This window comes from Scyliorhinus canicula, chromosome 9 (genome assembly GCF_902713615.1).
Source record: "Scyliorhinus canicula chromosome 9, sScyCan1.1, whole genome shotgun sequence".
Classification (NCBI taxonomy): Eukaryota; Metazoa; Chordata; class Chondrichthyes; order Carcharhiniformes; family Scyliorhinidae; genus Scyliorhinus; species Scyliorhinus canicula.
The window spans coordinates 80,502,065-80,524,637 of record NC_052154.1 but is presented as its reverse complement, the minus strand read 5'-3'; the positions used below and the strand labels follow the sequence as shown (position 1 = coordinate 80,524,637).

Sequence of the window (22,573 nt, the reverse complement as noted above, 5' to 3'; positions counted from 1 at the left end):
AAGTGCAGACCCAAAGTAGGACACCATTTCTATGTGAGGCCATGCAAGTGGTTTTCAAATGTTTAGAATTGTTCCTTGCTTCTGCCCCTTTATTTATTTTTAAAAAAAATAATTTTTATTGGAATTTTTTACAGAAAATATAAAGTATAACAACAAACAATGAAATGCAACAAAATAACCCATAACCGTAACACCCCCCAAACCGTATCAACACATGTATCAGATCCCCCCCCCCCCCCACCCCAACATGTGAACTTAAAAATAAATTTAAATTAAATAGACAAACTTAGTCATCACCCCCCCCCCCCCCCCCCCCCCCCCCCCCCGCCCGGGTTGCTGCTGCTACTATCCCAGTACCCTATCGTTGAACCAGAAAGTCGAGGCCAGGTTGCCACCGCCTAAAGAACCTTTGCACCGATCCTCTCAGGGCGAATTTGACCTTCTCTAGCTTAATAAAACCCGCCATGTCATTGATCCAGGTCTCCACGCTTGGGGGCCTCGCATCCTTCCATTGTAGCAAAATCCTTCGCCGGGCTACTAGGGACGCAAAGGCCAGCACACCGGCCTCTTTCGCCTCCTGCACTCCCGGCTCCACCCCAACCCCAAAAATCGCGAGTCCCCAGCCTGGCTTGACCCTGGATCCTACCACCCTCGACACTGTCCTCGCCACCCCCTTCCAGAACTCCTCCAATGCCGGGCATGCCCAGAACATATGGGCATGGTTCGCTGGATTCCCCGAGCACCTGACACACCTGTCTTCACCCCCAAAGAACCTACTCATCCTCGTCCCAGTCATGTGGGCCCGGTGCAGCACCTTGAATTGGATGAGGCTAAGCCGCGCACACGAGGAGGAAGAATTAACCCTCTCCAGGGCATCAGCCCATGTCCCGTCTTCGATCTGTTCCCCCAGTTCCCCCTCCCACTTAGTTTTCAGCTCCTCTACTGACGACTCCTCCACCTCCTGCATTACCTTGTAGATATCAGATATCTTCCCCTCTCCGACCCAGACCCCCGAAAGCACCCTGTCACTCACCCACCTCGCAGGAAGCGAAGGGAATCCCTCCACCTGCCGTCTAGCAAATGCCTTTACCTGCAGATACCTGAACATGTTTCCCAGGGGGAGCCCAAATTTCTCCTCCAATTCCCCCAGGCTCGCAAACCTCCCATCAATAAACAGGTCCCTCAGCTGCCTGACGCCCGCTCTGTGCCAACCCTGAAATCCCCCATCAATGTTCCCCGGGACGAACCTATGGTTCCCCCTTAATGGTGCGTCCATCGAGCCCCCCACTTCTCCCCTGTGTCGCCTCCACTGCCCCCAAATATTCAGGGTAGCCGCCACCACCGGACTCGTGGTATACCTCGTAGGAGGGAGCGGCCATGGCGCCGTTACCAGGGCCCCCAGGCTTGTATCTCCACAGGACGCCCTCTCCATCCGTTTCCATGCTGCCCCCTCCCCCTCCATCACCCACTTGCACACCATCGACACTTTGGCCGCCCAGTAGTACCACGAGAGATTGGGTAACGCCAGCCCCCCCCCCCCAATCTCTACCCCGTTCCAAGAAGACCCTCTTCACCCTTGGGGTCCCATGCACCCAAACAAAGCTCATGATGCTGCTGGTCACCCTTCTAAAAAAGGCCCGAGGGATAAAGATGGGCTGCCCCTTTATTTCTGACTGCCAGATAAATACTTATCATTACAATAACAGATACTTCTGACTCCTGTTCCCTTACCTAATTCAAATTATTTCAAAAATAAAAAATATCCAGATCTCTAGATGTTTAACGTAGACATTATTACCACAGGTAAAATGATCAGGAAGGTCCCAGTGTCTGTCCCCATCTCAGCTGCATTGGCTGAGCCAGGCTGAGACACTGCTACTGCTACCTCCAATGGCCTGGGAACTGCATCCCGGGGTTGCGCAGTGGCGCATGGATGTCCAAGTGGGATGGGTGGTGCTGGGGGTGAGGGTTTGCCAGGGAACTTGACTGCTGATTTCCACCTTGGAATGGAACTTTCTGGAAGTGGAAGGAGGACAAGCTCAGACTTCGCTGTCAGGTCTTCTAATTGACTGCAGTAAGATGGCCATTAATCCCGATAAGCTGCGAGGGAGCTGGGGGTAATTGGGGAAAGAAAAATGTGTGTTATTCAATAGATAGTTCCCAAATCATGACGATTTTAAATGAAGGTAAATGTTTTGAGCCCTCTGGGTTCTATATTTAGAACATTGACCAGAATTTGAACTGGACTAGCGTATATCTATGTGGCAGTATAACTAGTGCAAAATATATAAATGGATAGTCCGAGGTTCTATAAGATTATGACAATGAAGAGAGGAGCTAAAGTCCATGTTGATCCCTTAGGGGACGAGACTGGGAAGTTAATAATGGGAAATTGCAGAGATGCTAAATCAGTGTTTTGCTTCGGTTTCATGGTGGAGAACACAACCATCCGAATATTAACTTGTAATTCAGAGGTTGTTGAAAAGGAGGAACTTAAAACAATCGCCATCACGAGGGGAAAGGTGCTGAACAAACGTTTGGGATTTGAGGCAGGCAAGTCCTCCAGGCCGGATGGCCTACATCCTAGGGTCTGAAACAAAGTGGCAGCAGAGATAGTGGAGGTTGCAGTGGATTGGGAAAACGCTAATGTAATTCCCCTAGTAGGAAACTATGGGCCAATTCATTTAACATTTGTTCTGGGGAAATTGTTGGAATCATTATTACAGAACGGGACATTTGGAATATTAAAACGTAATCTATCAGAGTCAGCATGGTTTTATGAAGGGCAAATCGTGTTTGATTAATTTGCTAGAGTTCTTCGAAGATGTGAAAAGTAGAGTGGATAATGGGGTTCCTGCAGATGTAGGGCAATTTATCATGGCTAATCCACCTAACCTGCACATCTTTGGACTGTGGGAGGAAACCGGAGCACCCGGAGCAAACACACGCACACATGGGGAGGATGTGCAGACTCCGCATCGACAGTGACCCAAGCCGGAATCGAACCGGACACCCTGGAGCTGTGAAGCAATTGTGCTATCCACAATGTTACTGTGCTGCCCATCCTTAATCGATTGTCATGATTGGACATAGATAACTAGTTGCAAATGATTGGTTGATGCTAATTTCTTGTAACCGAATTTCAAAGTATGTCTGTCTGTACCACTCTTGAATCTGTGCACTCTGGTATCCCAATTTGTAATGCCAATAGCCCCTGCTTTAGCTTGTAATAAAGGCCAAGTTTTAACTCCAAGAGTTTCTTGTGAGTAGAAGAGTGAAGCACACTAGAATTGAGTATCTGTACATTCCTCCGAATAATCCTTTTGGAATTGTGATCATATCATGATGGAATTTCAAACTTAGTTTGAGGGAAGAAACTGGAGTCACACGCTCGTGTTCTGGAGTTCAATAAAGATAATTATGTAAGCATGAGAAAAGATTTGGCCCTAGTGGCCTGGGCAGGAAGACTAAAAGACTGATGAGCAGTGGCAGTTGTTTAAGGAGATATTCAATTTCTCCCAACTAAAATATATTCAAGAGAAGAAGAAAGATTGTAAGAGGGGGAGAAAATATCTGTGGCTGAGTATGGAAGCTAAAGATAACATAACACAAAAACTAAGGTATACCATATTGCAAAGTCAGTGGCAGGTTGGAAGATTGGGAAACGTTTAAAGATCAAAGTTATGAAAAGAACAAAAGTAAACTATGAAAGAAAACTAGGGCAAAATATAAAAAAGGATGGCAAAAGCTTCTATAAGTATATAAAAAGGAAGAGAGTATATAAAGTGAATGTTGATCCCTTGGAGAATCAGACCGGGGAGTTCATGGTGGGAACACAGAAATGGCAGAGACGCTAAATCAATATTTTACCTCAATTTTCACGGTGGAGGACACTAGTATAATCCCGATAGTAACAGATAATGCAGAGGTAATAGAAAGTGAGGAACTTAGAACAATAATCGGAAGAGAAAAAGTAATGAACAAACTATTGGATTGAAGGCCGACAAGTCCCCAGGGCCTGATGGGCCACATCCTGGGATCTTAAAGGACGTGGCAGCTGGATCCATTGGTTATAATATTCTAAAATTTCCTGAATGCAGGAAAGGTTTCAGTGGATTGGAAAAACGCTAATGTCAAAAATGCCCTTCGTCAAAAAGGGAGGGAGACAGAAAGTACAAAACTATAGACCAGTTAGTTTAACATCTGCAGTTGGGAAATTGTTAGAATCTATTATTAAAGAACAGGACATTTGGACAGTCAAAATGTGATCAATTAGACTCAGCATGGTTTAAGAAGGGCAAATTGTGTGACTACTTTTCTAGAGTTCTTCGAACATGTAACAAGCCAAGTGGATAATGGGGATCCTGGAGATGTAGTACATCTGGACTTCCATAAGGTTAATTCACAAGGTACGGTCACATGAGGTTTGAGGTAATTTATTAGATTGGATAGAACACTGGCTAACCGACAGAAGGCCGAGAGTTGAGAAAAATGGTTCTTATTCTGGGTGTCAAGATGTAACTAGTGGGATGCCGTAGCTTTTAGTTCTCGGGCCGCAACTATTTACAATATATATTAATGACTTGGATGCAGGGATAGAAGGTACGATAGCCAAATTTGCAGATTACATTAAAGTAGGAGGGACAGTAAGTTGCAATGAGGAAATAAGACTTTACAAATTGATATAGATAGGTGAGGTGAATGGGTCAAAATTTGGCAGATGGAGTTTAACATGGATAAGTGTGAGGTTATCCATTTTGGTCGGAAAGATGGAAAGGCAACTTATTATCTAAATGTAGAGAAGCTAAAGAGTGCTTTGGAGCAGCGGAAGCTGGGTGTCTTTATACCTGAATCTCAGAAAACTAGTATGCAGGTAATAAGGAAGGCATGTGGAATTTTGGCATTCATAGCAAAAGGAACAGATTCTTTAATCTGGAACAAATTAAAGAAGGAACAAATTCGAGACGTGTTGCTGCAACTGTACAAGGTATTGGTGAGACCGCAATACCGCTTTGGTCCCTTTATTTTAGGACGGATGTAGTTGAATTAGGGGCAGTTCTGAGGAGGCTCATTCAATTGATTCCAGATATATGGGGTTTGTCCTATGAAGGGAGATTGTGCAGTTTAGGCCTATACTTTCTTGAGTTTAGAAGAATGAGAGGAGATTTAATTGAGGTATATAAGATGATAAAATGTATCGACAAAGTAGACGCAGAGTGGATGCTTTCTCTTTTAGGCAATCTAGAACGAGAGATCATAGTTTTAGGATAAGGGGTAGCAGATTTAAAACAGAGATGAGGAGAAATTACTTCTCTCAAAGGGTTGTGAATCTGTGGAATTTACTACCTCAGAGTGCAGTGGATGCCGGGACATTGAGTAAATTTGTGGTAATAGATAGATTTTTAATTAGTAATGGGTTGAAGGGTTATGGGGAATGCGCAGGAAAGTGGAGTTGAGGCCAAGATGAGATCAGCCAAGATTGTATTGAATGGTGGAGCAGGCTCGAGGGGATGAATTCCCTAATCCTGCTCCTCGTCCTTATGTCCCTGATACTGTTGTATGCATCTTGTCGGGTGCAGTAGTGTCAATCACGCGTACAAGTTGTCTAATTAGCTTATTTTTCGGGGAGTTGACTCACTATTCGATATCCATTTGTATGGTAGCAAGATTTCTAAGAATAAAACTCCCTGTGTCTTTTGCATTTTTACTTCTTCAATCTTTTTGAAGGTGGACCAAGTTAAAAAAAAGGTGAGGCAAAGATTGCTTTGAATTCCTAGTCTTTCTTGCACAATTTAGGAAAGTGGATTGTGTGAAGCAATTGGTTGCTAACATTAAATCATACTTAATGTAACGATATTAAAGAAGTTAACCTATTCTACCTTGGGTTTTAGCTTAATCTAAACAGAATAAACCTTGTATAATCCTGGGACAGGACTCCCTTCCCTTAAGTATCATGTCCATCACAGCCTACCTGCCTTTATAGTTGGGTTCCAAGTACCAAACTAGCTTTCAGTGTCTATGTTTCTCTTCTTTTAATAACATCTGACTCCTGTGGCAATCTTTAACCAAAGAAATAACAGCCCACTCCTCTCCCACAACAGCTGAATCCATCACCATGTATTACATCTGAATATGATAATCATCATAAACAAACCAGCAGTGAACAAAAGAGGACACCTCATACCAACGCTCAAATAAAGACATTGATTAATTCCACGGGCCTTTCCATGGTTGTTGTCAATGAATCATATCCATTTTCTTGTTCATGTTCCACAAGCATTTTTTTTTTTTAAAAGGGCTGTTGCCTTTCCGCTGAACGAATCCGCAATTGAGCTTTCACCTTGAAGAAGTTCTTGAGAAGTATCTCAGATTTCTCCTCAAACTCATCTTGGATGCGAACTTGAGTTGAAACATCCAGGTAAATTGGATTGATCCAGTCATATAGAATTTCCTCCTGAAACATAATAAAAGGAAGCAAACATATTTCATCCGATTGAGATAATCTTACCATTGCAGTGACACCAAAGTGTCAGGTTCCTGCTGTGTTCGAGGTATGGCACTGGTTCTGTGCTTTAAATTCGATCTTTACCCTAAGCTTTGGAATTCTACCTGTTCCTCTTCATTTAAGATGCTTCTTAAAATATATCCGTTTGTCTGAGCTCTTGTTCGCCTGCCCTAATATCTCATTATACAGCTTACACTCTAATTTAGTTGCGCTATGTTTCTATGAAACACCTTGGACCATTTTATAATGTTAAAGGTGTTACATAAATGGAAGTCCTTGTTACTGGATATACTTTCAGCAACTACACAACAGCCTACTCCTGGTAACTTTGGAAAATGTTCACTTAAAAAATACAAAATAACACAGCAAACCAAGAACGTGGTACTAAAAATGGTTTAAGATCTGATAATTAGGCCATATCCTGTTACGAAAATAATGGGCTCGATTTAATGGAGTTTACTGGGGTCTCTCCTACCAGCTGGTAAGCCAGCAAGAGCTCAGTGTCACCTCTTAAGAGAACCATGTTCGCGCTTTGCTGTGCGATTTAGATTTTTTAAGATGAAAAAAATTTCTTATCAGAAGTAGGCGATGCAGTGGCAGTAAGAAAAAGCAGCAACAGGATGAGGCCCTTGAGTGGCCTCCAGGGCAGAAATGCCAGCGACAAGCCTTCCTTCTGCAGACTTACTCTGGGTGGAGGTAGGAAGAAAGCAGGGTCTCCACCCACCACCCTTCTTCCCTTCTATCACAAGCTCAAAAATTGGAACTTGCTTTGTAATTCACCACAAAATCATTAGCTTTATAAGATTAAATGCGGAGGACCGGTTGAATATATATGTCTTGTGCTCCCTGGAGTATAGAGGATTGAAGGGTGATCTGATGATGATGATGCTTGAAATGTTAAAGAAGCTGAATAGGATAGAGCAAGTATTTCCTCTGGTGAGGGAAATCAAGAAGCGGGGTGGTGGGGGTGTGTTGGGACATAAAATTAGAGCTGGTCTACGTAGAAGCAAAAACAGGAAGCAGTTTTCACACAAATGAAAAATGAAAATCGCTTATTGTCACGAGTAGGCTTCAATGAAAAGCCCTAGTCACCACATTCCGGCGCCTGTCCAGGGAGGCTGGTACGGGAATCGAACCGTGCTGCTGGCCTGCTTGGTCTGCTTTAAAATCCAGCGATTTAGCTCAGCGAGCTAAACCAGCCCCTAATGGTCATAGCATTCTGGAACTCTCTCCATCAAAAGGATATGTTGATGGGTAAATTGGAATTCTAAAGACAAAAGATACATTTTTGTTTGGTACGGGTTACAAATAATATGGAGCCATGATAGGCATCATTGAGACATTTCATTACATTAAAGATGCCATAAAAATACATGTTGTTCTTGTTACTGTTATGAGTTATTGGAATGGCAGACCTATTCTTGTTCTAATTTTTTTAATATATTTTTGGTGAATGAAGCAGTTGGAGTTTTAACCATCATTGCTATCAAACACTCACAGATGTGGTATAACACGGGTTAGACACAGAGCACAACTTCTCATACTCAGGCCGACAACATACCTCCACCCCAGAAGATCAATCCCTACTGCATCAATTATCATCTTTTCCATTTTCAATGTCAGCCATTTTTGTGACGTTTGTGGCCAATGCCAATTGTGCCAAATGTTTGTCAAATTCATATCATAGTTTACAACCTAAGCTCATTTCAAATATTAAACAGCTGTAAAGAAGAGGAGCCCTCTTTCATCACATCTGTCTTGTACTGGATAGAAACCCAAGTCTTGGAGGAAAAATGGTAACGCGAGACTTCACAACAGCATTCAGCTCCCATATCCAAAAGCTAGTGGTTAACTATCTTAATCAGAACAACACTTTAGTGCTAATTCTGGCCAAGATGATAGAATCTGTACTTACATCACTTGCAATATGTGGATTTCGAGAGGAAAGAGATTCGATGTAGCATGGTGGCCTTGCCAATGATGGTCCATGGAACCAACCGCTAACAGAAAGACGGCACTTTTCCTCTGACAGGATTTCAGACACCTGAACAGGAAAGGTATGCAGAGTAGCATTAAGCACTGAATTCAGTCAGATATGTCATACACTGCACTGAGACAAGCTATCTTTTGCTTATTAAATCACTTTTCAACAATGAATATCGTTTTACGTAGCAAACTCTCCCTCAATGAAGAAAACAATAGCAATACCTAACATGCTCTGCTACGTAGCACATAAACCAAACTAGTGCATAAGGTGCAGATACCACTGAATTTTTCAGCTCCATTTACAGAATGTTCTGAATTTCTGTACCTGATGGATAGACACAGGGGAAACCTCAAAGAAAATTAATGTGTTCCATGATGGAGTTAGAGACTTGGCAATCTGCTGAGGTTGATCATGTTCTGTAAAAGACAATCAGTTTAGGTACATAATGATAAGTCTCAGAGTCGTGCATGTAGAATAAATTTATTTAATTGCCATTTATAAACTGTAATATTAATTTGTGTCAATTCCACACGAGAATCATCAAATTAAAACTTCCACCCTCCCCACCTCCAAATCTGCCTTAACTTTGAAGTGAAAGAAAATAAACCAACCACATTTTTCAGTCACATTGCAGAACTGACATTCAAGTTGGACAGAGTTCTGATCTAGTTTTTCACCCATCCTATATTCAAAAATGCAGACCTTAATCTTTGAAACCACGGCTGGGTTAACAGTAGAAGGCCAGAACAAAAAAGAAGAGACTTCTGACACAATTTCTTGCATAACAGACAGAGGAATGCTAATTTCCTACATGAGATTACCTTACATTCAACAACCAATTTGTGTTTCTTCATTTTGTTTTGGTCTGCCACACGAGCAACTTTAATTCCGAGTTCCACCATTAGAAACTGTCCAAACCCGAGGGCAGCACGGTGGCCTAGTGGTTAGCACAACCGCCTCACGGCGCTGAGGTCCCAGGTTCGATCCCGGCTCTGGGTCACTGTCCGTGTGGAGTTTGCACATTCTCTCCGTGTCTGCGTGGGTTTCGCCCCCACAACCCAAAAATGTGCAGAGTAGGTGGATTGGCCACGCTAAATTGCCCCTTAATTGGAAAAAATAATTGGGTAATCTAAATTTATCAAAAAAAAGAAATTGGCCACACCCTCAAGATCCACTTACCCTGCTGCAGCTTCATTGTTTGTAAACACCCAAATCCTACGAATAGCTTTAATTTTCAGTGTTAGCATGTACACGGATGCATTATGATAACACAATATGTCGTGGGACTGTCCCTTTAAGAAAGGTTTTTGTCTTATCACATGACTTCAGTGGTCATTTTTGTGGGTGGAGCTGAGCTGTAGGTATGAGTTTTATATTCGCTTTCAGATTTGACTGCTGTGGACTCAGGGAAAAAGAAGTGTTTTGTTCCCGTCTTTCTATTTTCATTTCAAAGAGTTATTCCAGGAACAAAAAAAACATTGATTATAGCAACCTGCTTTAGTCACTCAAAAAATATAGTTTGCTTTCAGAAAGGGCTTAAACCCGCTGGTGAGTCAGGGTCAGACTCTCAGGGAAAGCCAGTCTTTTTCAAGTGAGAATGTAGAGTGCAGGGCCACGCCCTTGAAAAGGTTTTTTTGGTTTATGCGATTTTGTTTTTGAATTGGAACAGTAAAAGGGGGAATTCCTGGAACAGTAAAAGGAGGAATTCCATTAAGTGTTATACATGGGTTACTGCAGCTGTGGGGTATCTTTATGTTAGTAATTGATCAAAATTCTTGCTGTTTGTTTATATATAAATGTTAACTAAGTTCTTAGAGTAAAGCTTATTTTGATTGAAATATCTAGGCAGACAACTGAATCACACCTCAAGTGAAGGCTCTTGTACTCATCCTAGTCAGTTTCAACAAAAAGTTATAGGTCAGGTGAACTCCATAATACACTCCGGATTTTTAAAATCCTGGCCCATAACAAATAGGTATGTCCAGTATCCAGTAGTGTATCAGGATATTCATAATGTTAATTGACAAGAATTGGAGCTTCAAATTCAATACAAAGCTAATGCCCAAAACTATGCTGAGTATCAGATCAACACATCCCAGGGTGGAGGCACCAAGTCAGGGCTAAAGCTGGAATATGCAGTTATATGTGGCTAATCCTACTCACCATCTGAATCATAAAGTTCCAAAGTGCCACCATCACCGGCTCCCTATTCAGGAACGAGATACAGGATGAATGCTATTCTCCGCCCTTCTAACTCATCATCGTGACAGAGCAACACATCTGCAATATCATTGGTTTAGGTTTTAGCACAGCTTTAGTATTTCAGTTTCAGTTTAGCAATTTTGACTGATGTATTTATGGATTTTTTAAAAATGTATTCTTCTGGGGCTTTGCTGATGGTTAGCTGGTCCTAGCAATCGTTGCCAAATTGGCCCTGCATCCAATTCAATAGCCCATGCTGCCGGCAGAGTGGACATGCAACAGCATTTTCAGCTGTGATGGCCGATGATCAAAAACTCTGTTAATACTGCATATCCCATCTCATGTGAGAAAGGACTTTTTGTTCAGAATATTGCACAAATGTCAGCACCTGTGGAAGAATACTTCTTGATCAGCCTTCATATGATTTCCCTGAAGAAGCACAGGTTTCCTCACCCAAATCAGCATAAGCTCACTTTACCTGGCAGCACTTTTACCTCAGATATACATTATAAGAACAAGCCTCACTCTTAACATAATTCATGTTGACATTCAAGTGTAGCTTTGCAATGATGCTGCATTGCTAAAAGTATATTTATCTGACAAAACCTCAAATGGAGGTCCTATTCTGGATTTAGCGGACAACAAAACAGGGAGTACCCACAATGCCCTGTTCAGCTATCTCCACTCAACCAACACCAAAAACAAACTAATTAGTCATTCACCTTACTGACATATTTAAAATTGGTATTGTATTTACATATATGGATAATCACTACACTTTATTATGTGCAAATCACTTCGTGCCATTTGTGAGGGACATGATGGGGTGCTGTATAAATCAATCCTCTTGAAAGTTCTTTCAGTCTTCTGAAATTCAGTTCTTTATGGCCATCAGGAACAGGTTAAAATTGCGAAAGGTAAAACTGTGCTTTTCTTTATACACATCCAGTACATTAAACATGGCATCCAAAATAAATTTGAAACGAGCAAAATATTGCAATATTAAAGACCATCCTTACAACTGAGACAAATTAATTCATTGTCTGCAATATTTTCAGGGCTTACCATACGACCCACCTATTATCTCTAGTGTATACCAAAGTCTTCATGCACCAGGGGGGGCGATTTCCAATATGGAGCCCAAGTGTTCGCGCCATCGTGAACAGGTACGACAGATTCTGGCCCCCACAGGGGCCCAGCACGGTGCTGGAGCGGTTAACGCCACTCCAGCCTCCTTTCACGGCGCCAGATCCCATTGGAGCCCCCCTCCCCAGGCCGCCGTTCTCGCAGAGTTCCCGCCGACCAGGGGTGAATGGCGCTGGCGGGATTCTGTTGTATCGGCGCGGCCGCTCTGCCCATTCGGGCCAGAGAATCGGCGGCCGGCGACGCGCCAAACACGCTGGCGCCATCGCAGTTGCGGCGATTCTCTGGCCCAAGCGCGGGGCTTGGAGAATCGCCCCCCTAGATGTACAGTATTCCCATTGCAAGTATGATTTTATGTAATATTGCCACCTCTGGCGACTACAATGCTTGTGAAATGTCACATATGTAATCGCTCCAGTGTAAAACAAGTGCCAATGTGATACCACATGTGCAATAACACCAGTATATCACATACAGTACCCCAATAAAGTCATATGCGTGCAATATATCCAATGCCTAAATATAATTTATTTAATGTTTTATACCTGTGTATTCATATTTAGCACAGGACAAATCCACCGTGCTCTCCAGTTTTACACCAAGAATATCTGACAACCATGTACGGAAATCTTCAAAGAGAACCTTCCTAGAGAGAGAAAAACAACTGAATAAGTGAATCTTGGTTAAACCAAAATTAAATCACGAATTCCACAAATGTTTAAGAGGCTGGGGAGGGGGGGTGGGGGTAATAGTGAAACATTCTACAGGAAAACTGTAGATAGCATCTAGAATTAAAGGGCGTGATTCTCCGCCCTCGCTGCGCTCTCACTCAAGTGGAACAAGACCGGCGAAAAGCGGGAGAGGCCAAAAACAAGATCCACGCCAGGCACCAAACACTCTGCAATACAACTGGCCCGCTCCCGTGGGCAAAATAGGGATCTCACCATTGTGTGGCGAGAAACCAATTATCACCACTTAAGCCCCATTTCCATACAATTAATGGGATCGACCCCATATCCAACGGCCTCCTGTCATTCAGCACCCTCCCCAGCAAGTGTTCACGCTGGTGCTGATTAGTACTCCTTTAGAAAACCGTTAACCTGGCGGAAGGGCTTCTGTGGGGAGCCGAGGGAGTGAGTAACCATCTTTGCTCACAGGCTTGCTGCCCCAGTGGCCGAAGGGGGGGGTTCCAGAGCGATCTACCAGGAGACATCATTCTCATTGTGTTATAACCTGCATGGAGGTCAAGGAATAAGGATGATCTGATTCCATGTGACCGCCACAGAATATGAACTTCCCCGGTAACGGTGACAGGGCTGCCCCTTAACAAGGGGAGCCCTCACTGGTATAAAAACCCTGACCTGGGTGTAGGTCAGGGAGGAAGACCCTTTGGGGAGTGGAGAATTCAACTGTATTACTGAAAAACCTTGTTCATCGCTTTCTACCTGTTGTTTCATGCATCCTGCTTCGACGGATTCCACACATTGTCTGCGAGTCCCTACAGGCAAGCAGGATCCTGAGGCTACAGGCCCAATCAGAGAGCCTTTAGCTTTGGACAGCCATTGGGAAAGGTGAATGATGCTCAGGCAGAAAGGAGAATATGAGGATATCCCAAAATAGAGGCATCCTTGGAAACACTACCAGGTGGGTAGATGCTGCCTATGTTCACCCGCCTCCACCGGAACATGTTGGCCTGTCGTCTTGTGTCCTAATTTCCAAGTTTCCTCCCGGTCCCACCTTCAAATCTTCATGCACGGTACCACCACAATTTTGTCCAATGTGTCAGAGAATGAGCTGGGGGAAAGTCATTTATGAATACTTTCTTATGTTCTTGTAACGTGCCAGGCAATGGCAGCGAGATGCAAATTTTATAGTCATTAAAACACTGGTTATGTTCATAGACTAAGTGAAAGGATTTTCTCTTGTACTACCTTATATTGTGGACAGTTTGCTAATTGAAAGCATTGGAAGGAACAATACAACATGGTGGTGAGAAACATTAGGTGAATGTTTAAAAAATATATATGATTCAGGGTCTGTGAGCGTAGATCACAGTAAAGTTTATGGGACTAAACCAGGATCACAATCACTAACAGTAGAGAGAACAGTGGCGAAGTGGTAATGTCACTGGACTAATAATCTAGAGACCCAGTGTTATGGGCCAGGGTTTAGAGAACCCCAAAGTGTATCATGGAGTTCACCTGACCCACAACTTTTAATAGATTGTGGTTATGGGGAGTAAATGGGCTTACCTTACAGGTGTAGTGAACAGAGACTTAAAGTACTTTTAAATTAAAACAATGTTCATTTATGAGTCCAGTTAGCACTTTATAAACCACAGTAAACATCTTAACAACTATCAACACCAATAAATCCCCCAAAGAATACAGTACGCTATTAGTAACTCTTAATCTTTCCTTGCAACATCTATAAGACAAAAAGAACCCTTTGTACAGAAATACATCAGGTTTAACTTCACTACTGAGAACAGTTACGACATTGAAATCACCAAATGGACATGCATAAGCTTTCAGAGATTCATACACATCTTGCTGTGATTGCAGCGTCTCCAAAACTAAAAATAAACACACCCTGCAGCTGCAAGCCCAAAGCAAAAGTAAAAGCTGAGAGACAGCCTAGCTCCACCCACACTCTGACATCACTGCAGTAATAAACACCCATTTCTTAAAGGTACACCCACTACAGCTATTCTATAAAAAACACCAATTTCTTAAAGGTACTCTCACATGACACCAGGCTAATGCTTTGAGGACATGACTTCAAATTTCACCACACCAGCTGATGGAATTTAAATTCAATAAATAAATCTGGAATAGAAAGTGAGTTGGTGACCATTGATTGGTGCAAATTGTTCACAAATGCCCATTAGCAGAATAAAATCTGCCTTCATTAACTGGTCTGGCCTACATGTGGCTCTGGGTCCACAGGAATGTGTAAACTCATAAATATCCTCTGGGTTAGCAAGCCAGTCAGTTCAAGGGTAATTCTGGCATGGGCAATAAATTATGGCCTTGCCAGCCAAACACACATCCAATGAAAAAACTTTTTAAAAACAGCAATAAGGGCAAGAGTTAAACAAACCATGATGGAGAAGAACTGAATTAATCAGTCTGAGGCACAGGAAGTACTAGTACATAAGAGCAAACAAAAGGAGAAAACCTTTTCTTTAAAAAAGCTGCAACAAAATATTTACGTGCGATTCCTGGAGTTTGCACTAGAAGTCAATGCCAGCCCGCAGAAGTCACAAACTTAATAAAAACAAGAATAAATATGCTCCTGCACAGCTAGATGGCTTGGTGGTGTTCACAGAATAATCACACACTCACAGACCAATGCAGTACAGTACTATGGTCCATTGAGTCTGCTCAATTTGCTTCTTAAAAGTTTTACTCAAAATAGTTTCTTTTTTGCCAGTATTTCCAACTAGCTTACTTCTACTACATTTCACCAAATTGTGCAACAGCTTGATCTCAGAGATGTTAACTTCACCTGTTCACTAGCTCACACAATATACACAAAGCTCACAGGAAACCACTCAACTGAAAATTAGTGTTGCAATAAGGGAAACATACAGAAAACGTTAACATATTTCAGTCTAATAATCCAGTTCCAATTATGCCCGGAACAGGTTCAGAGGAGATGGGTTCAAGTAACTCACCTCAATGATGATATATGATATCCTTTTTTCTTCCGCAGATCATCAGACTGTCAAGAGAGAAAAAAATACATTTATATCTAGAACCTCAGCATATTAGTTCTGCCTAGAAATGTACATCTAGAACATTACTCTCATGAGCTCTATTTGAATACCGATATCCAGAAACTCAATTACTTTTGAATATTCATATCTAGAACTTCACTCTGTCAGCTCAGTGCAAATATTTACATTCATAATCACATAAACCTTTTTGACTGGCATTTCATGCATCACAACATGGAAGTTGTTGTTTTTATTTTGCACCCAGTCTCTGTTGAATATATCAGTAAATACTCAGACGGTAAAAAATGCCCACAACTTATTCCTGTCCTAAGAGACTATAATTGATAACTGTGATTGTAAGTGGATAAACTGAACAATGAATTTGCTCATCCTACATCATTCTGGAACGGCTCATTCACACCGGACCACTCATCCGATGGCGTTCCAATATGTTCGCTCACAAGAATCACCTTACACAACATTGCTTTAGTGACGGTGAAATGAAAATCACTTATTATCACAAGTAGGCTTCAAATGAAGTTACTGTGAAAAGAAATGCTTCAGGATTTTCTGGGGTTGTGAAAAGGCGTTACATAAATGCATTTCACTCCAGTGTATCCATTCCTCTCTGCTGCAGTGATTCTCTTGCCCTCCATTTCTTCAGGATATCTGGTCTATCCACTGCACAGAAATCCCCTCAGTCTACATCGCTGAAAGGTATCACGGTAGCACAGTGGTTAGCACTGTTGCTTCACAGCAACAGGGACCCAGGTCTGATTCCTGGCTTGGGTCACTGTCTGTGAGGAGTCTGCACGTTCTCCTCGTGTCCACGTGAATTTCCTCCGGGCGCTCCAGTTTCCTCCCACAAGTCTCAAAAGATGTGCTGTTACGTGAACTGGGCATTCTGAATTCTCCCTCTGTGTACCCGAACAGGCACAGGAGTGTGGTGACAAGGGGCTTTTCACATTACCTTCATTGCAGTGTTACTGAATGCCTACTTGTGACACTAATAAAGATTATAATTAACAGTTGCAACATGATATGAGGTCCTTTCATTCAAAACAGTCTACAATGGAACCACCAATTTTGTTGATGTTCAACCAGCAAAAAAGCCTGCCACTTTGTTATCTCTCCCCACTCAAACCTTTCCTTTGCACGATCAGTTTCTCACCTGCTTGAATTTGTACAGATCATTTGATTTTTCGTGAAAGTTCAGCTGCAGAAGTTCATTCTGAAGCCCTTCCAGGAATGTTTGACTCTGGATAAAATTTGATATCACACAGTGTGTAAACGGCTGAATGTCCACCAGCAAGCCTTTCTCTGTAAAGGGAGGAGGAAAGGGACTGTTAATATCTTGGAACACTTTTGCTACAACAAATTACAGGCATGAAATATTTTGCTTTCCACACCACATTTGTGAAAGTAAAGGGAAGTTGAATTGTCAGGTTCCTAAAAACTACAAACAAGAATTATCTGTACATTGTTACACTTATTACAGCCAAAGCAGGTATTGAGAGAGTGGAGCAGAGGCTCGAGTCCCAGGGTCGGGCAATCCAGAAAGTGGAGGAGGTGGTGGGTGAGCATAAGGAGCAGTTGGCCTCATTGGTGGCCAAGGTGGGGTGATGCAGGAGACCCAGAAGAGGCTGAAGGAGAAGGTGGAGGACATGCAAACCGCTTCAGAAGGCACAATTTGAGGGTTGTGGGGATGCCCGAAAGCATTGAAGGTGCAGAGGCGGCACATGTGTGGCCGAAATGTTGGAGCAGTTGATGGGGAGGGGGCCTTCGACTAGCTCCTGGAGCTCAACCGAGCGCACATGGTGCTGATGCGGATGCCGCAAGCGGGTGAGCCACCAAGGGCGATAGTGGTGCAGTTGCACGGCTTTCTGTATAAAGAGAAGAATCTTCGGTGGGCGAGGCAGACGAGGTAATGTCCCTGGGAAGGGAATAAGCCGCAGGTGTAACATGACCTGGGTGCAGAACTGACAAAGAAGAAGGCCGGATTTAATCGGGTTAAGGCTGCCCTCTTCAAGCAGGGGATGAGGTTTGGGCCCGCCTCTGGGTGGCTTTTTAGAAGCATGAATATTATTTTGGCACCCCAGAGGAGGCAATGGAGTTCATGAAGGACACTGGACTGACAGGAGAAGGAGGACATTGCACTTTGGGAGGGTTTGTGAGGAGGTTTCTTTGCTCACGGGAAACATTTCCCCTTGAAATATTCTTTTGGTTTTGATGGCAGGGTGTTTGGAGGGCAGGTCCCTCCGTGGGGGAAATATCAATGGTGAATGCATCTTTTCTGCTTTATGGGGGGGGTGTGGACAGGAGGGTGGGCTGGCCATGTGTGTGAGGGAGGTGAATGGGCTGGTCAAACGGTCATGTGTATTTGCTGAAGAGTCTGAAGGTGGACGTGGCTTTTTTGCAGGAATCAGACAAGGTTGAGGAAAGGATGGAGAGGGCAGATGTTCCACTCGGCACTGGACATGAAGGCGACGGGGGGTGGCTATGCTGGTGAATAAGCGGGTGGCATTTGAGGTGGGGAGCATTGTGGCAGATCCTGGGGTGGTTTTGCGGGGGGGGGGGGGGGGGTTGGAGGTTTGTGATGTGAGTGGGAGGTTGGAGGGAATGCCGATGGTCCTGGTAAATGTTTATGCCCCAAATTGGAATTATGTAGATTTCATGAGGCGGGTTCCAGGGGCGGGGGGGTTGAGTCCGAGATCGGGGAATCTGTTGGCAGTGAGAAGGAGCTGTAAAGGTTTATAGAGCGTGTGTGTGTCCGGGGGGGGGGGGGGGGGGGGGGGTTTAGACCCGTGGCGTTTGGGACGCAGAGAGTGAAGGAATTCTCACATTTTTCCCAGGTGCACCGGGTGTACTCCGGGATTGACTTTTTCATGCTGAACAGGGTGTTGTTGGCGGGTGGTCAACTCGGAGTGCTCGGCGATCGTGGTGTCTGACCACGTGCTGCATGAGAGAGATTTGCGAGTGGAGTGGGGGGTGGGGGGCAGTGGAGGCTGGATGTGGGGTTGTTGGCAGATGAGGAGGTATGCGATCAGGTGAGGGCTGCCATCTGGGGGATATGTAGAACTGAATGACATGGGGGAGTTCAAGGCTGCCATGCTGTGGAAGGCACTCAAGGCGATGATTCGGGGGGAGTTTATTTTAATTCGGGCGCATAGGGAGAAGGCGGAACAGACAGAGATGGCAAGGCTGGTGGAAGAGATTCTGAAGATGGATAGAAAGTAAACAGAGCCCTGAGGCGGCGATTTTGAAGGAGAGGCAGAGGCTCCAGATGGAGTTCGGGTAGTGTCCACGGTGAAGGCAGAGAGGCAGCTGCGGAGGGTCAGAGGGGCAGTATAGGAGTATGGTGAGAAGGCCAGTAGCATGCTGGCCCACCAGCTGAGGAAGCAGGAGGCGGTGTGGGAGACTGGCAGAGTAAAGGACAAGACGGAAAGGGTGGTGTTGGTCCCAGAAGGAGTTAATGGAACCCCTATCGGTTTGAGGGAGGTGATGCAGAGTATGGGGGTGATGCAAGCAGAGAAGGCCCGGGCCCTTCCTGGTGTATTTTTATAAAAAGGTTGGGGGGACCTGGGGCCACTGCTAATGAGGCTAAGGAGGGGGGGGTCCTCCGCCCTACACTATCGCAGGCATGTATACCTTTGATATTGAAAAAGGACAAGGGTCCGGAACAGTGTAGATCGTATGTCCAATATTGCTGTTGAATGTGGTCGTCAAGTTGCTGGCGAAGGTGTTGGCTTCACAAATGGAGGACTGCATCTCAGGGATGGTAGGCAACGACAAATGGGTTTTGTGAAAGGGAGACGGTTGTCAGTGAATGTGAGGAGGCTGCTTAATGTAATTATGATTACAGAGCAGCACGGTAGCACAGTGGTTAGCATAGTTGCTTCACACCTCCAGGGTCCCAGGTTCGATTCCCGGCTTGTGTCACTGTCTGTGTGGAGTCTGCACGGGTTTCCTCCGAGTGCTCGGTTTTCTCTCACAGTCCAAAGATGTGCAGGTTAGGTGGATTGGCCATGCTAAATTGCCTTTCGTATCCAAAAAAGGTTAGGTGGCGTTACTGAGTTACGGGTGTGGTCTTAAGTGAGGTGCTAATTAAAGGGCCGGTGCAGACTCGATGGGCCGAATGGCCTCCTTCTGCACTGTAGATTCTATGATGATGCCTCCGGAGGGGCAAAAGGTGGATGTGGTGGCGGCAATGGACGCAGTGAAGGCTTCCGACCAGGTGGAGTGGGAATATTTGTGGGAGATGCTGGGGTGGTTCGGGTTTGACAGAGGTTTGCTGACTTGGTCCGGCTGCTGTACAAGGCACCGGTCACAAGGGTGTGGATGAACCAGGTGAGTTAGGGATATTTTGCGCTGCATTGCGGGATAAGGGAGGGGTGCCTGCTCTCCCTGTTGCTCTTTGCCTTGGCTATAGAGCCATTGTCAATGATGCTTAGAGGATTGAGGGATTGGAAAGAGAGGTGGTGTGTTGATTACATGGTTTTGTTGCACACGGACGACATGCTGTTATATATCTCAAACACATTGGGTGGTATTGGGGTAATTGTGGGGATTTTGGAGGACTATGGCTGATTCTTGGGAAAGAGGTTGAGCATGGGAAAGGGCAAGGTGTTCCTGATTGAGGCTAGAGGGCAGGAGAGGAGTTTATGGGAGTTGCCATTCAAGATAGTGGGGGTGGGTTTAGACACCGGGGCATCCAAGTGACGCGGGATTGGGTGCAGCTGCACAAGCTAAATTTGACTCGGCTGGTGGAGCAGATGAAGAGAGAATTCAAGAAGTAGGATGTGGTGCCACTGTCGCTGGCGGGTCGGGTGCAGACAGTAAAGATGACTGTGCTGCCAAGGTCCCTGTTCATATTTCAGAACCTGCCGATCTTTATCGCGAAGTTGTTCTTTAAAACGGTTAACACGCTGATCTCTGGGTTTGTGAACAACTACTGGGCAGTGAACATGGCCATGGTTAGGAAATGGGCAGTGGGAGAGGGGTCAGCATAAGGGCGGTTGTAGGGGAATGATCTTAAGGGCACTGGTAACAGTGCCTCTGCCATTCTCGTCAGCCAGGTGCTCCATGGGCCCAGAGGTAGTGTCAGCCTTGAGGGTGTGGGGGCAATGGAGGCAGCATGTGGGAGTGGAGGGCGCCTCGGTGTCGGCACCGATTTGTTATAATCACAGGTTTGCACTGGTGGAGGGCTGGAACTGAGGTTTATGGGGTGGCGGAAGGCACGGATTGAGCGATTTGGTGATCTGTTTGTAGAGGCAGTTTCAGGAAATTGGAGGACCTAGAGTTTGAGCTGCCCTTTTCCTGGATTTCCACCCTTAGGGTTGTAAGAAAAGGTGCTGTCGAAGGAGGAGATGGGGAATGGAAGGTATCTGAGGTCTATAAATGTTGATGGATTGGGAGGGGGCCCCGGTGGGGTATATAAAGCAGAAGTGGGAGGAGGAGCTGGGTGGGGTGGTGGAGGCGGAGGGTGAATGCGGCCTCGCCGTGTACAAGGCTAAGCCTCATTCAGTTTAAAGTATTTCATAAGAAACATATAACGGTAGCGCGGATGAGTAGGGGGTAGAAGATAGTTGTGGGCAGTGTGCAGGGAGGCCCGTGAATCACGTCCACATGTGCTGGGCATGTCCAAAGATAAAGGGGTTCTGATTGGGGCTTGTGGAGTAATGTCCGAGGTGCGGGGGTAAAGGTGGTCCGAGTCCAGTGGTTGTGATATTCGGGTGTCGGAAGACCCGGGAGTCCAGGATGTGAGAGAGGCTGATATTTTGGCCTTTGCCTCCCTGATGGCCGGAATTCAAGTTCATCCTGAGTGGGTCAGTCGATGCATTCGCTCGGAGGTGGAAGCCGTTCATTGGCTTCTTTGAGGAGGATTGAGGAGTCAGCAAAAGGGGAGGAGGGAGGGGGTGCAAGGGTGGTAAGGGGGTTAAAATGGGGAAGACAGGACGGGAGGAGGGGTGATGTGTGGAGTGGGTGTTGGTTATTTATCATATGTCATTTTGCCTCTGCTTCGGTTTGTTTTTTATTTTATTTTTAATAAATTTAGAGTACCCAATTCATTTTTCCAATTAAGGGGCAATTTAACCCCGGTTTGTTTTTATGAATTTGATTGAATAAACTATATTTTTAAAAACCCAGTTACACATCATTCAACAAGACATAGTAACTTTTTAAAAGATTTTTACAGCAAGATGAATCACTTAAAACTGCCAATCTGTCAATTCAGTGATTTCTAATTGATTACAGTCGAAAACACATCCATGGGGCAGCATGGAATCACTGAGTTTCCACCTCTAACTGCACACATACGGACTTCAAAAATTGCCATTAATTTCAGAGGTGTATAATTTGCTAATGCTGACAGTTTAGTGGCCACTGAACTCAGTGCATTCCCACTGATCTCAACTGGCACTGGAATAATTTCTCCGGCCTTGGATTATCGGACTGGCCGCTTCCCAATCTTCTGAGAGCTTCTCCCAGCCCCATATCTCTGACTGGCCCTCACCATGTGAGTACTCGAGCCCCCGGCTCCAGGCTTCGCTCACTCGCTCCTTCACTTCCAGCAGCAGCGGGTTGAGTTCCGCAAGCTCCTGATGCTTTAGCTGTCTCTTCCCACCAACCCGACTCTCCGGATCACTCCGTAGCCTCTTGGAGCTCATCGCTACCCGGGAGCAACTGCTTCAAATCCAGTGTCACCGCCAGCTACTGCCTCACCAGGGACTACGTCTCCCGGCAACAGCCTGCCCACCAACGGAATCATCGCCTCCCGCAACAGCGCCACCTAACAGCCGGGAAAACTCAGCAGGTCCGGCAGCATCCGGAGGGAAAGAAAACAGTGAATGGGCGGAATCATAGCAGAGAATCCCTACTGTGCAGAAGGAGGCCATTTGGTCTATCCAGTCTGCACCGACCCTCTGAAAAAGCACCCTTCCTCGGCCCCTTCCCCCACCCTATCCAAGTGACCACACCATTTTGGACACTGATGGGCAATTTAGCATGTCCAATC

At 44.8% G+C, this 22,573-nt stretch overlaps 1 protein-coding gene across 1 annotated transcript; it reads right to left on the bottom strand.

The window, feature by feature from the left end:
• Window positions 1–1,649: 1,649 nt before the first annotated feature.
• Window positions 1,650–22,296, bottom strand: LOC119971469 (prolyl 3-hydroxylase OGFOD1-like). Its single transcript, XM_038807035.1, has 8 exons — window positions 22,073–22,296; window positions 16,730–16,878; window positions 15,517–15,563; window positions 12,383–12,483; window positions 8,817–8,908; window positions 8,421–8,549; window positions 6,341–6,454; window positions 1,650–2,111 (listed from the first exon to the last, which is right to left on the bottom strand). The coding sequence occupies exons 1-8, from the start codon at window positions 22,224–22,226 to the stop codon at window positions 2,040–2,042; spliced, it is 858 nt and encodes a 285-aa protein (XP_038662963.1). The 5' UTR covers window positions 22,227–22,296; the 3' UTR covers window positions 1,650–2,039.
• Window positions 22,297–22,573: the final 277 nt, after the last annotated feature.